The 15,690-nt window shown below is 40.1% G+C and overlaps 1 protein-coding gene across 3 annotated transcripts in view; it reads left to right on the forward strand.

Moving 5' to 3' along the window:
• The window catches only part of abhd6a (abhydrolase domain containing 6, acylglycerol lipase a), a 92,066-nt gene that overhangs the window by 46,457 nt on the left and 29,919 nt on the right, over nt 1-15,690 (forward strand). For all 3 annotated transcript variants that reach the window (XM_072280465.1, XM_072280466.1, XM_072280464.1), the window contains exons 3-4: nt 3,849-4,005; nt 10,695-10,808. In XM_072280465.1, the coding sequence (XP_072136566.1) occupies nt 3,849-4,005; nt 10,695-10,808 (271 nt within the window). The remainder of the gene's footprint in view (nt 1-3,848; nt 4,006-10,694; nt 10,809-15,690) is intronic.

Raw genomic sequence — 15,690 nt, forward strand, 5'->3', positions numbered from 1 at the left:
ATGACTTTGGGAAAATATCAGGTTATAAAATAAATGTAAAGAAAATGCAGGTTATGTCCCTAAATTATACACCATCCAAAAAATTGCAGGATACATATGATCTTAAGTGGGAAGCTAAATCATTAAAATATTTAGGAATAACCCTGCCGAAGGATCTTTCAACACTGTCACAGGTAAATTATGGGCCATTAATCTCAGAGATAAAAGCAGATATGCATAGATGGAATCTTATCCCCTTTTTAAGTTTAAATTCAAGGATAAATACTATAAAAATGAATATTCTTCCTTGGTTATTGTATCTTTTCCGTACTTTACCGGTGGAGGTGGATGATAATCAATTCAGGGAATGCGACAAATGGATTTCCCGCTTCATTTGGCAAGGAAAGAAACCTAGAATTCGATATAACATCTTACAGTTAGGGAAGGAAGGAGGAGGTATGGTTCTTCCTTGACTGAGAAATTATTTTTATGCCTCTCAGATAACCCCTCTGTTATATTGGTGTAATAGGGAATATAAGGCTAGATGGAAGGAAATAGAATTTGGATTAGTTGACAGTTTTCCTCTTCAGGCCTCAATAGCTGACAAAGGATTGATGGCCCAGTTGGAAAAATTTAAAAACGCTTGGATAAATCTTACATTAAAAGTATGGCAGAAGGTGGTTAATTCATGTGGAATTAATAACATGTTAAAACTCTTTAGATGGTGTGCATATGATACTGAATTCCTTCCCAGCAGAGGAGATAAAAGATTTGAGCTATGGATAAAGAAAGGTCTTACAACCTACCTCTCATTTATAGATAAAAGGGTATTACAAAGTTTCCAAATCCTGCAGGACAAACATGGCCTAGAACATAATGACTTTTTTAGTTACCTTCAAGTACGAAACTATGTTAACCAGAGTTGTAGATATACAGACCTATCAACAGTAGAATTAGAATTTTTTAAGATTCTGAATTCGGCTTGCAGTTCAATACCTAGTAAATCAGTTTCTCGATTATATAATGCACTCTCCCATGCTAAAAATGTAAATACACTGTATATTAAAGAGAAGTGGGAGAAAGAAGCGGGGTTGGTACTTTCAGAAGAGGCTTGGGAGAAAATCTGCAGCTTTCAATGGTCCTCGACTAATTCTTTGACTTGGAGAGAACATTGTTGGAAAAACATTATAAGATACTTCAAGACCCCATATCAGGAAAAATATAAAGATACAAATGTGATGTGTTGGAGAAGGTGCGGCTCCAAGGAGGCAAATCATTTTCATATTTTTTGGGATTGCCCTAAATTAAGTCTATTTTGGGAAGGTATTCATAGAACATTAGTTAAGGTACTTAGGTCCCAGATACCTCTGAACTTTGAGACGCTCTATTTGGGGCATGTATTGTTTCTTGAACAGAAGGAAGATATAAAGTTGCTGCAGGCCCTCTTAGCAGCAAGTAAGAAATCAATCACTAGAAAATGGCTAAATCCAATACCACCTACATTAGAAGATTGGTACGAAATTATCTTGGAAATATTTAAAATGGAAAAGTTGACTTACTCCCTGAGAACTCAAAAAGAAAAATTTTATCAAATCTGGAATAAATGGATTGAATATATAACCCCAATGCGAGCAGACTTTAGATGACTCTCCTAATGATTTATACTGCTCTTCTCATCAACACAGTAATATTGCTAACGTAAGCACCCCTAGTCTAAATGTTTGTTTTTTTTGTTTTATTTTGGAAAATAAAGAATTAACACAAGTAAAGGGAAAGATTTGGGAAAGGGATAAAAAAATGAAAAAATTAAGTAAATAAGTACATAGGGATTGGATAATTATGTCTGCGGGCAGGAGCAAGCATGAACAAATTAGGATATAAACACCTACAATGGTTGATACATAGGCTTATATACAACATTTTGGACCAGTGGAAATGGTCCAGAAGGGTTATGTGGAAACTATTATTACCATTTTTCTTAACAACTAATTCCATTACTTAGCCTAATAGTTTAGATTTACCACAGTACATAATTATCTATTTAAATGTTTATTTTCCTTTTATATCATCTCAATGTGTACTTAAGAATGTATAAATAATTGTAGTTTTATACATATAAAAAAATGGAAAAGGTTATATGTGTGAAAAAAGTACATGATATTTGTGAATTCCTTATCCAAATAAAAATAAAATTTAAAAAAAAAGAAATCAAAGTATAAAGTATTGAGTATAGGAGTTGGGATGTTATGGCAAGGTTGTATAAGACATTGGTGAGGTCAAATTTGGAATATTGTGTGCAGTTCTGGTCACCTAACTATAGGAAGGATATCAGTAAGATTGAAAGTGGGTAGAGAAGATTTACTAGGATGTTGCCGGGTCTTCAGGAGTTGAGTTACAGGGAAAGATTGAACAGGTTAGGACTTTATTCCTTGGTGCGTAGAAGAATGAGGGGAGATTTGATAGAGGTTTACAAAATAATGAGGGGTATAGACAGAGTAAATGTGAGTAGGCTCTTTCCACTTAGATTAGGAGAGATAAACATGAGAGGACATGGCTTTAGGGTGAAAGGGGAAAGATTTGGGGGGAACTTTACTCAGAGAGTGGTGGGAGTGTGGAACGAGCTGCCATCTGACGTAAATGCGGGGTCACTCTTAAGTTTTAAGAACAAGTTGAATAGATACATGGATGGGAGAGGTCTGGAGGGTTATGGACTGGGTGCAGGTTAGTGGGCTAGCGGAATGAAGTTTTGGCACAGATTAGGAGGACCAAATGGCCTGTTTTCTGTGCTGTAGTGTTCTATGGTTCTATGGTAAAATTAGTCATCTCTATCATGGGTGTAAGCCACTATAGTATCCAATACATCTTCAAGGAATGACAACTTGGGAAGGTGGTATCCATAATTAAGGATCCCCACCACCCAGGACATGCCCTCTTCATACTGTTACTGTCGGGAAGGAGGTACAGAATCCTGAAGGCACACACTCAGCGATTCAGGGATAGCCTCTTCCCCTCTGCCATCTGATTTCTGAATGGACATTGAACCCATGAACACTACCTCACCACTTTTTTTATTTCTGTTATTTTGCACCACTTATTTTAACTCAACTATTTAATTGACACAGATATATATTTAATTTAACTCTGCTTTTTCTCTATATTTATTTATTATGTATTTCATTGTACTGTTGCTGTAAAGTTAACAAAATTCACAATATGTGCCAGTGATATCAATTCTGATTCTAATATGAGCTGTCAGAAGATCATCATGGTGGTCCATGAGTAAGCTGCTATTTGTCTTGCTGGAAGTTTATTCAGCTTTCTATAGCCAAGATCTAGCACTGAGATTGCAGGCAATCTGCTCCATTAGAGTCTAAATGGTAAGTTCTAAAAGTGTACATGAACAGAAAGACCCATGAGATTGAGAGAAAAGTCGATAAAGTGTAGAAGATCACGACTGGCTTAGACAGTGCAAATGGAGGAAAGCCATTCCCATTAGCAGAAAGTTCAACAATCATTGAGTCCAGTTTTAAAGTGACGCAGTGACTCAGCTGAGTTGTGCTTGATTCACAGGAGTATTTGGGGATGAAGAAATATTAATGAACAATGACAATATTTAATTTAGCTGGGTTTATCCAAATGTCCCCATGGATTTGCCCTTCAATTCTCATTGGCCCTCGAAATCAAAGCTGCTTTTTCTGTAGTACCTTGCTTGAATTCTCATCATAAAGACATATTGATAATTTAAAGCAAGATACACTTGACCGCATTAGTTATGCATAGTGAAACTACATTGAAAACGATTGCAAGAAATAACCAAAAAAATCGATTGTGTTTGATAGACATGGATAAACTACTGTTTTTTTGTATAGGTACTGGCGGACAACATTAGGTATGCAAATTAAAAATGCTGATTATGGGAACTATCGATTTTGCTACTCAACCCGTGGAAAACCTGGCAGTAAACCTTCCATTTTGATGCTGCATGGATTTTCAGCTCACAAGGACATGTGGCTCTCTGTAGTGAAGGTTGGTCATTCTCTATTTCCTCTTAAATTGACTCTACAATGAAATCATGATTTAAATCTATCATGGATTTCAATAAATGATCGTGTTGAGCGTCTTTCCTGATACTGCTGTCAAAAAGGTTTTTTTTGCATTTATTTCAGACAACTGTGTGCCTTGTCCCAGTAGTTATAATGAGTTATTCAAATAAGGTTTAAAGTTAGAAGTTGGTTGGACAGAACGTAAGGACTCGCCTCTTGGTCTATAGATGTAAGTTTAATGGATTTATGTGGCCCCACAAATAGAAAAAGAAATATTGTTTTATTAATAAGAAGACTTGCACTGCATTTTCTTGAAGTATTCTTGTAGCAGCAATAGATTAATTAATCTGACAGATTGAAGCTCTCGAGATTGGAATTAGCGATTCTGAACAAGACCAGCTGCAAACTGTGGACAGTCAGAGGCTTTTTCCCAGAGCTGAAATGGCTGCCGGAAGAGGACACAAGTTTAAGGTGCTTGGGAGTAGGTATAGAGGAGATGTCAGGAGTAAGTTTTATGCAGAGAGTGGTGGGTGCATGGAATGGGCTGCCGGCAACGGTGGTGGAGGCGGATACGATAGGGTCTTTTAAGAGACTTTTGGATAGGTACCTGGAGCTTAGAAAAATAGAGGGCTATGGCTAACTCTAGTAATTTCTCGGGTAGGGACATGTTCGGCACAACCTAGTGAGCCAAAGGGCCTGTATTGTGCTGTAGGTTTTCTACGTTTCTCAGCAATGCAAACAACTCAGTCTCCTCACTGTAGAATTAAGGAACTGAGTTGAATTTTGGTTTGATTTAATTTTTGTGCATATGCATTTAACATATAATGCTTGTTACTAAAACAAGCTTGCTTTATTCTTCTTCTCCATGCTTAATCATTTAAGTATCCTGAAATGTTTTGAAGGTTTTTTAGATCTAAGAAAAACTCTCCAACTAAGAATTTTGTTTTTTTTTTGCATTTATATGTAGTATTGACCACCTGAGATTATTTGGAAGGGTCTACTGTTCAAAAGGCAGTAAATATCACACTATCACATCATAATAATAATTATAAAAGTAATCATTACATTGATTTACGAATAATTTTCACCAAATTAAACCATTTGTAATTGTATTGGATTCTTGCATGCTGCTTCTTAAAAGGCCAAGGATGCAATGAAGTGAGTGATTAGTATATGTGTCATGGAATAGTACAAAACAACTGAATACATTTCCCGTCTTCTTCTTGAACTCGTGATTCATCATAACATAGAAATCTGTGTCAGCTCTCGAGCATCCCAGTATGAGGGTTTATTAGTTCATTATTGAGTACAATTGACATATTGAACTGTTGCCCAGTTTTGCCTGCAATCCTTGCATATCTAGGAAGTCAGAGGAATTATGAAGGGGACTATTGGAGGGTGTGTCTCTTTACCCAGATACAATCTAATTCTAATTTTGCTGCTCAGTTTGCTGGTACCATTCAACTTTAACTTTAGCGATTTTTGTGAATTTTAGCTGGCACCAAGTGCATGTTCATTGTCACGATCTGTTTTAATCATTCTATTGTAAGTAAGGTACAACGAAGACAAGCATTGATGTAGAAAATAAGTGATGTTGCTACCATTCTCTTTGCTAGCACATGTATAGCATCTTTGCATTCTGTGCTCGTTGGAGACAGCGACCTAACAGTCCAGAAAAACTCATCTCCACCAAAAGATTTTCAAGTGACTTCTTTCATGTGATTTTTAAAGCCAGAACAAGCCACTCGTGGAACCTTGTCCAATATTAAGCCAGTTTGCCCCTCTTGTAACCTGCTACCTGTTTCTTCTTGGATCTAACCAACTTCTACCAAAATGAAAGCAAAACCCTCATTGTCTCCAATTTCCTTAAATCACTTTTGAAATTCTTGTGGGATAAAATAGAATGGAAGAACATGTCATGATCAGTTGGAGCTGACAGAGAAATGAAGTTTCAGCTGACGTTTTGCCTTTGGGATGATACTTGGGAGAACTCTATTGAATTAACTGAGCAGTTTTAAACATAAAGTACCATCTTCTCAAGAGTGGCTTTGATGTTCAGATGGAGGAGGATACTGTTAGTTACTCTTCGTCTTCTCTTTCAGTGTAATGCTGTTGTCACTCCTGTCCGAGGCCCATCCACAAGGAAAATGATACAAATTCATATAAGTATTCCAGTGCAGACTCCTGCTTCATTTCAGTGCTGCTCTCCCTGTCTGTCGAGTCTTTGAGCATCTAAAAAAACTACACTCTAATTTCCATGCGCTTCTACATATTGCCATATTTTACACAAAATCTGAGTTAAGATGCAAATGAGCTGAACTGAGGGATTCTGACAAATTCAGCACTGCAGAGGGGAATAGTTAAAATGAACTGACATAAATACCAAAATTAAAAATAAATATATTATCAAAATACGCTTATGTCACCCGCGAATCACTTTCTTGAGAGCATTCACAGTACAACAAAGAAATAACATGAAAAGCTACACGCAAAGACTGATAAACAACCAACATGCAAAGGACAAACTGTGCAAATATAAACAAATAATATTTTTTAGTAAGTAAGTAATACTGGGAACATGAATCTAGAGTACTTGAAAGTGAGACCATAGGTTGTAGAATCAGTTCAGTGTTGAGGTGAGTGAAGTTATCCACAGAGGTTCAGGAGACTGATGGTTGAAGGTGAAGGGTAACAACTGTTCCTGAACCTGGTGATGTGTGACCTAAGGCTCAGAATCTCCTTCCTGATGTTAGCAGCGAGAAGGGACCATGGCCTGGGTGGTGGGGCTCCTTGATGATGGATGCTGCTTTCTCATAGCAGTGCTCCTCGTAGACGTGTTGAATGGTGGGGAGGGCTTTTCCTGGCATGGGCTGGTCTGCATCCACCACTTTTTTGTCGGCTTTTAAGTTTTCGGGCGTAACTGTTTCCATTACCAAGCTATGATGCATCCGGTGAGGATACTCTCCACTGTGCAACTGTAGAAGTTTGTCGAAGTTTTAGGTGACATGACGAATCTGCGTAAGTTTCTAAGAAAGTAGAGGTGCTGCTGTGCCTTCTTTGTAAAAGCACCTATGTGCTGGTCTGAGGACAGATCCTCTGAAATGTTAATGCCAAGGAATTTAAAGTTACTGATCCTCTCCACCTCTGATCCCCTTATGAGGACCAGATCATGGGCCCCTGATTCCTTCCTGCTGTAGTCAATAATATGTTGTAAGTCATTAGGGGAATTTCCACATATACTGCCAGTAGAATATATTCTCTAACATTAAAGCAAAAACAGCACGTAAAGCTGTGCATAGAAACAGTGTACACAGACACTAAGTTTCACTGTGCTGAGATTTTACTTGTCCTCAGCGTTGCAAAGAATGTCCTGGCCTCATTACCGCACACCTTTGATCCAAGTCTGTCAGGCAGTGGTCAGCATGGAGCTTCCTGCGGGAGGACAATATGAACCCACACGCAGACTGTCAGAACCATTTGGCAGAAAGCTTCACTGCCAAAGCTCACCAGCAGCAAGATCCTGCTTGGCTGGCAGCAACCGGGGCCCTCCGTCAGATCGTTCCTGCACAGTCGGAGTTTCGGTCACAACGCATGCTGCCCCTGAGATGGCTGTGATCAGGAACGGACAGCCATCCACGTCTTTGAGGACTGTGTATTTGCAAAGTGCTATGTTTTGTAACTCCAAGTCATAAAACTAATCAAAAGAAAAGCCCAGAGCTGGGGATAAAGTGTACATCTAGTTTTTACTTTTAGTGCGGCATGTGGTAGTGTCATGATGTATGCCATTCATGTACTTTTACGTACTGTATATCCCACAATGCGTTATATAAACAAAAAATGAATGCTTAATCAAACAGTATATTTACAAGATTACTCAAATATTACTGAAATATTACATACACAACATTCCTTCCTGCTTAGCTATAAACTCCAACTCTATGTAGAATGCAGCTCAACTATATGCACAATATACTATATAATACAGCTACTATATGGACATGCACAGCATAGTCAATTTTAAATTGTCCCACTCAGTCCTTTTCCAATAAGACAGAGGTGCGTTCGATGGTAGCGGCTTCTACGGGGTCAACCTCAGGTGTTATTGTCTTTTATAAGCATATATTTTACAAACGTTTGTATGATGCCAGACCCTACTGCACATTAAGAACTTAACGTACTGCAGGTCCATCCCATCAGTGAGTTGCTCGTTATGGAGAAAGCTACAGAGCTGGACTTGGTGCTGATCGTGCTGCTCCCTGCGACTGAGAAGCCAGTGCACGAAGGCGGGGTGCAGTCTGACAGCGAGCAAACGGCTTCATAGCTTTTCCTGTCATCGCAGGACTCTGTTGGACACTTTCGATGTGGAATGCTGCAAGTCTGGTTCATTGATTTATCGGCGGACGGCGGGGGCAGCTGCGTGGCCTCGAGTCGCAGGATCACCTGTTTGCAGCCAGCCGGGAGAGAGGCGTCGGAGTTGGTGTGCTCCACTGGAGTCAATGTGGCGCTTGGTCTGAAGTCGGTACTGCCCTCCAGTGTTTGTTTGGCAGAAGTCAATCTGAAAAATGTTCAACTGCAGACTGTGGCAACATTCATGGTCTCAGGGTCGTGGACTATATATTTTTTTGTGTGACTGTATTTTACCGATATCTTGTGTGCTTGCTGTCTTGTATGTGTAGCACATATGTGCTGTGTGTGACCGTTGGTACTCTGTTTTGTACCTTGGCCCTAGAGTAATGTTGTTTCATTTGCCTATATTCATGTGTATTCGTGTAGAGTTCAATGAGAATTGAAATTAAGCTTCAACATTCAGGCCAAAAATTTAATCGCTGTGCAGGATTTCTTACTCTTCTGGGATAATGTATTTCCTGACAAGGCAGGTGAGACCTGTGGCTGTGAAACAATCTCAGGTTTGGGGGGGCCTCCTCCATGGTGGTTGTAGGAGTTGACTGCAGAAAGAGCTTCTGACAGCTCTGGCCACCTTTCACTCTAGCAGCTGATTATGCTCTCCTCAAGTGATTAAAGTGTCATCTCCAGATGACATCAGATGCAATCTCCACTGTGTAGGAGAATGACCCGGTTCTGTCCTTAACTTTTCCAAGTGCCCACTTTTGATCACCTCTGTAGTCCCTCACCAGGACTGCTTGTCCAGGAGTGAAACATGGAGCCTCTTTGTTTGAGGAGCCCTCAAGTTGCCTCAGCTGTTTGCCCTGCACATTCCTTCTGAGATTGGGTTTGAGGAGATCCAGGCATGGGTACAAGGGACAACCCAGGAACAGCATAGCTGGTGAGTTGATGGTTGTGGAGTGTGGTGCATTGCGATATACAAAGAGGAAATTGGCGAGCTTCTAATTCAGGGTCAGTGTCACGTGTTCTACTCACTTTCCTCGCGGTGCATTCTTTAGACTGGATAAATCTTGCCACCAAGGCATTTGTAGTTTGGTGGTACAGTGCAGATATAGCATGTCTTATTCCATTCATTTTCAGGAATGTCTGAAACTGTTCCACTATAAACTGTGGTCCATTGTCACTGACTAAGTGTTCTGGAACACCAGTCCTTGAGAAGATGCTTCTCAACACATAAACGGAATGCAGAGCTGTAGTGGAGGCTATTGGGAACACTTCTGGCCACGTTGTAGCTGCATCCATTACCACCAATAAATTTGTGCCCATGAATGGTCTTGCAAAATCCACATGAATCCTCTGCCGGAGCAATGCTGGCCATTCCCAGGGATGGAGAGGTGCTAACTCCTTGTCATCTTCTATACATGGTGGCATCCTGAACAGTACATGGCAAACTACTCAATCAGCTGGTCCATCCCAGGCCACCGGACAAAGCTTTGAGCCAGCGTTTTCATTTTCACCGTGCCTAGCTGACCAGGATATAGCTCCTCCAACGCTTTAGCTCTCAGCTAGGATGGTACAACAACTCTCATTCCCCACATAAGGCAACCTCTGTCAAAGGCAAGTTCATCCCAGCACAGGTAAAAATGGAGGAACTGGGATTTCTGTTGCACATTCCAGACAGTTTGTGTTGCCATGTGCACCTGAGACAATGTGGGGTCTTTTTTGGTTTCCCTTTGGATCATCCCTTCCATAATAGGGAGACATTCAATTTGCATTAGGGAGAATACTTCAGGAGAAGTGTCCTCTTTTGTAAATTTTTCAGGTGTTTCCTTTTCCAAGGGATGCATAGTGAGAGAAAGTGAAGTATTGCTGGAAGATTACCAACTTGGTGAAAGGTGCAAATTGGGTGCCTAAAATGTGTTGGTTTTCCAGTACAGTGAGATGCCCAAAAGGGAATGATGCCGTTTGTCACGTTTCAGGCTGCTGGCATTGCCAAGACTTAGTGGGGAAGGATTGCAGTCTGCGGTTACTGTGCCACTGGACATTAAGCAACTGAGTTGTATGGATGGCAATAGTTCACTGCATACAGTACTTGCTCACAATACAAACATACAGAACTGATAACATTATGAATAATAAACAATGACAGTACAATTGTAGAGAACTCACATAATTATATTTTTCTGTATATTTTATGAATAATTATTTTGAAATTTTTAAAAAAGTATCTTGTCCTTGGGTGTGGCTGAAGTGGGCTGAGCCTTGCCCAAATTACTTTCTTTTTCCTGAACAGAAGTAACCTGGCTTGTGCACTGTTCTTTCACACAGTTTCTGCCCAAGAACCTGCACTTGATCTGTGTGGACATGCCAGGCCACGGGGGCACAACGCGTACTGGCGTAGATGATTACTCCATAGTAGGCCAAGTAAAAAGAATTCACCAGGTGAGTTGTTTTTCTCCTCTTCACACTTGATAAACTGTGTCTCTGGAATTGGAATTCCAATATGTTGTGGCTCAGTTGAAATGCCACCTCTTTCAGGATGTCCTTATGGCTGAGGCTTGGCAGCAGGCACCTTGTACATGTACGTTCCATATGTAAATTTAAATTTTCTCAATCTTTGGTTTTTCTTACTGAGAATTTCTAATGTCCATGGTTGATTGTAAATCAAAATGATCTCAAGTGCATTTTGATTAGATTTCCTTAAAATCCATGAAAAATATTCAATCATTAGTACTTGAATTGATATGCAAACAAAGATATTGAATTAAGGTCAGAATATGAACTTGGTGAAGCATCCATAGATAGAAAGAAGCACTTACACTTGTATAGTATCAGTCAGGTTTATTATCACTGGCATGTGATGTGAAATTTGTTAATTTAGTGGCAGCAGTTCAATGCAATACATAATCTAGCAGAGAAAAATAATTAATAATAAAATAAAAATAATGACAATAAATAAACAAGTAAATCAATTACGTATATTGAATAGATTTTTAAAACCATGCAAAAACAGAAATACTGCATATTTTTTTTAAAAAGTGAGGTAGTGTCTAAAGATTCAATGTCCATTTAGGAATTGGATGGCAGGGGGTAAAAGTTGTTCCCGAATCACTGAGTGTGTGCCTTCAGGCTTCAGTACCTCCTACCTGATGGTAACAGTGAGAAAAGGGCATGCCCTGGGTGCTGGAGGTCCTTAATAATGGACGCTGCCTTTCTGAAACATTGCTCCTTAAAGATGCCCTGGGTACATTGTAGGCTAGTGCCCAAGATGGAGCTGACTGGATTTACAACCTTCTGCAGCTTATTTCAGCCCTGTGCAGTAACCCCTCCATACCAGACAGTGATGCAGCCTGTCAGAATGCTCTCCACAGTACAACTATAGAAGTTTTTGAGTGTATTTTGCAAATCGAGAATGTTCCAAAGAGCTTTATAGCCAGTTAGCTTTATCCCTTCAGTAATGTACAGAAACATTTTAAGATTTAAGTCTGTCATGAGCCTTGTGGCCCATCAGGCCGGTGCTTATGCTGGTTGCTATGGCGTGAAGCGACTGAGAGTACAAGACTCCCCCCCGGATAGGACGCCAGTCTATCACGAGCACCCCCAGCATTTTTGCCGTTACCCATTCTCAGCTGGGTAGACTGGAGCATTGTGTGGTTAAGTGCCCTGCTCAAGGACACACGCACTGCCTTGGCTGAGGCTCGAACCCATGACCTTCAGGTCGCTAGTCCAACGCCCTAACCACTTGGCCACGAGCCACACAAGAAGAATAGCCCTTAACTCGGCAGTGGGGTTATCAGGGCACAATCATGACGGTGTTTCCGTAGCAAGCTATTCTTGTTTTTACGAGGCCGAGTTGCTAGCTCGACGCTCAACCCAACTTGGATTCTAGCTGGGGACCCCTCGCTCCGGATATTATTGTGCCACCAAGCGGGCTGTACGGAAACATAGCAGATAATATTTGTACAGTGCCATTTATCATATTTAAATTAAATAAATAGTGAATTAATCTGTATTGATTTTTTGAAGGATAAATGTTGACAAGAACATAGGGGGAACTTCTCCATTCTTCTTTGAATAATGCCATGAGATTCTTCAGAGTAACACAAAAGTGTGGACAGTGCCTTATTTACAAGTTATTGAAACCTCAGTAACTAGTTTCTTTGAAAGCTTAAGAAAAATAACAGATTATATTCTGCACTCCATCAACATTTTCCCTTTTGAACAACCTTGATGTATTTGTGCTTGGAATGATCTGTCTGGATGCTGTGCAGAACAAAGGTAGCCAAGACAGCACAGTGGCTAACGTGAGGCTGTTCCAGAGTTCAGGGTTTAATTCTGGTGCCGTCTGTAAGGAATTTGTACGTTTTCCCCGTAAACCACAGTCCAAAAGCCGAACTGGTTAGTGGGCTTATTGGCCATTGTAAATTGTCCTGCAGTTAGGCTAGGGTTAAATCAGGGGTTGCTGGGCAGTGTGGCTCGTTGGGCTGGAAGGGCCTGTTCTGTGCTGTATCGCTAAATAAAATAAATAAAAAGCCTTTCACTGTATCTCAGTAAATATGACAGTAATAAGCTAATTACCAATTGTCAAATCACAGCAAAGAAATGGAGACACAGAATAATACTTAACTCTTATGAAATGTATCCTTAAAAAGTAAACACAAATTGTATACGGAGTACTGAACTAGTTTTCCTCGGATATTGATTGAAGGCAGTTCACGGTGTAGTGTATTTAATATGTCAGTAGTAGGAAAGGTACGTCGCACCCGGAGTTTCTCTGGTTAGCGGCCGATTTCCCTCCACGCCTCTCTGACGTAGTGGGAAACCACGTATGAGACAAGTTACAGCAGTGGTTTGCCACTGCCCTCTGCCGGGTGAGTTTCCAAAGAGATCACCAGCTCATAACCCAGCACAGATGGAAAGCGTGAAGGGGAGCCGGCTGGATTCGAACTCGGGACCTTTTGTCCCGAAGTCCAGCGCTGATGCCACTGCACCACCAGCCGGGTATGTCAGTAATATCTTATCAATACTGCAAATATATTGTTTGATAAAGTATTCTGTGTTTACATATTTCATTATGGGTTATATGTAAGAAGTATGTGAATGGGATACATCATTACGGCACCATGTCATAATGTGAGCGTCTCATTTTTTTAAAAAAAGGAAACTAAAACTAAGTAGACAAGTGTCCAGGGTCCTGTGTTTTTCTTTCGATTAGTTTTTGAAGTTTCAAACATAACAGTGGCAACGAGTAAGTTTTAAAACAAACCTGAGATGACTACTGACCTGTTGAAGCACAGTATGTTTTTCTTCAGAAGGGGAGAGAGTTGTTCAAGTTCAAAAATAGGTAGAAAACAGATGAAATTAACAAGCAGTGAATATGCTCTTGGGCTCAAACAGTGAGTACCGAGTGGTGATGATGATGATAATAATAATAAATAAATGAGAGCAGAAATGGCTGGCTACATCAGATAGATGGTTTAATTGCACAACAGATAACTGGATGATGTATACTGAACGAATTGAGCAGTATTTTGAAGCAAGTGAAATAGTTGATGAAAAATAGGTGCCAGTGTCGCTAGATGCATTGGGTGAAAAGCATATAGTTTGCTTAGAGATTCAACTGCTCCAACCAAATCAGCTTTCCTGCTATCATAAGTGTAATGCAAGAACATTTAGGACCAAAACCATTGTTGATTGCAGAACGCTTTAGCTTTCAAAAGTGGAATCGAAAGTAAAGGGAATCCAAACATGACTTACATTTTGTGTGTGTTGCTCATATTTAAGAGAGCAGTTGAAATCACAGTATCAATGGAAACTGCAGCCAGAGGTGCAACTGAGTTGCAGTCAGGAATGAAAATGAGCGTGAACAAAATGCAAAGTCTAAACAGAGGCTTGCCTGACTGAACAAATTGTGTTACTGTTGTGGCAGGGGCTCAGGTAAATCAGATCAATGCAGGTTTAAAGGCAAAACTTACAGAAAATGCAACAAAGTAGGGCACCTACAAAGAGTATGTAAGGCAGACAAAAATAAATGTGGAAGAGAAAGGGATAAAAAGTCAGGTTGCAGTTTGAAAAGGAGCACTAATAGACAATAGGCAATAGGTGCAGGAGTAGTCTGTTCAGCCCTTCGAGCCAGCACCACCATTCACTGTGATCATGGCTGATCAACCACAATCAGTACCTCGTTCCTGCCTTCTTCCCATATCCCTTCACTCCGCTATCTTTAAGAGCTCTATCTAACTCTTTTTTGAAAGAATCCAGAGAATTGGCCTCCACTGCCTTCTGAGGCAGAGCATTCCACAGAGCCACAACCCTCTGTGTGAAAAAGTTTTTCCTCAACTCCGTTCTAAATTGTCTAGTCATAGTCATAGTCATAGTTATACTTTATTGATCCCGGGGGAAATTGATTTTCGTTACTGTTGCACCATAAATAATAAATAGTAATAGAACCATAAATAGTTAAATAGTAATATGTAAATTATGCCAGTAAATTATGAAATAAGTCCAGGACCAGCCTATTGGCTCAGGGTGTCTGACCCTCCAAGGGAGGAGTTGTAAAGTTTGATGGCCACAGGCAGGAATGACTTTCTATGACGCTCTGTGCTGCATCTCGGTGGAATGAGTCTCTGGCTGAATGTACTTATTCCTTATTCTTAAACTGTGTCCTCTAGTTCTGGATTCCCCCAACGTCAGGAACATGTTTCCTGCCTCTAGCGTGTCCAATCCCTGAATAATCTTATATGTTTCAATCAGATCCTCTCTCATCCTTCTGAAGTCCAGTGTATACAACCCCAGTTGCTCCAATCTTTCAATATATGACAGTCCTGCCATCCCAGGAATTAACCTGCATGCTGTAGATAAAAAATCTGATAATGATGAGAATGACTTCAGACTAGGTAACCTTGAGATTTATAAAGTGAAAACTATTAAGAGACAAGCAATATTGCTTACACCAGAAGTGAACGGCAAATTAATTAAAATGGAATTTGACACTGGTTCTGCTATTTCAGTCATTCCACAAAATAAGTTTGAACCACATTTCAGCGATATTGAACTCAAGCCTCAAATATCCAGCATAGAACTTGTACTGTGGGAATGACATTTGTAGTGGTGAAATACAACAACCGACAAGCCAGACTGAGCTTGTATGTGGTAAAAACAGGAAGGCCAGCAAGGTGGGGCTGCGATTGGAGATCCATCCACCACTTGCATGCCACATCCCTTGCAACAGAGTCATCTGAAGGTGAATTAAGAAAGGTGCCACAGCAATATTCAAGGATGACATTGGAAAACTAAAACATATCGAGGGTAAAGTAGTGATAAT

This window comes from Mobula birostris, chromosome 16, assembly GCF_030028105.1.
Source record: "Mobula birostris isolate sMobBir1 chromosome 16, sMobBir1.hap1, whole genome shotgun sequence".
In the NCBI taxonomy this organism is placed as follows: domain Eukaryota; kingdom Metazoa; phylum Chordata; class Chondrichthyes; order Myliobatiformes; family Myliobatidae; genus Mobula; species Mobula birostris.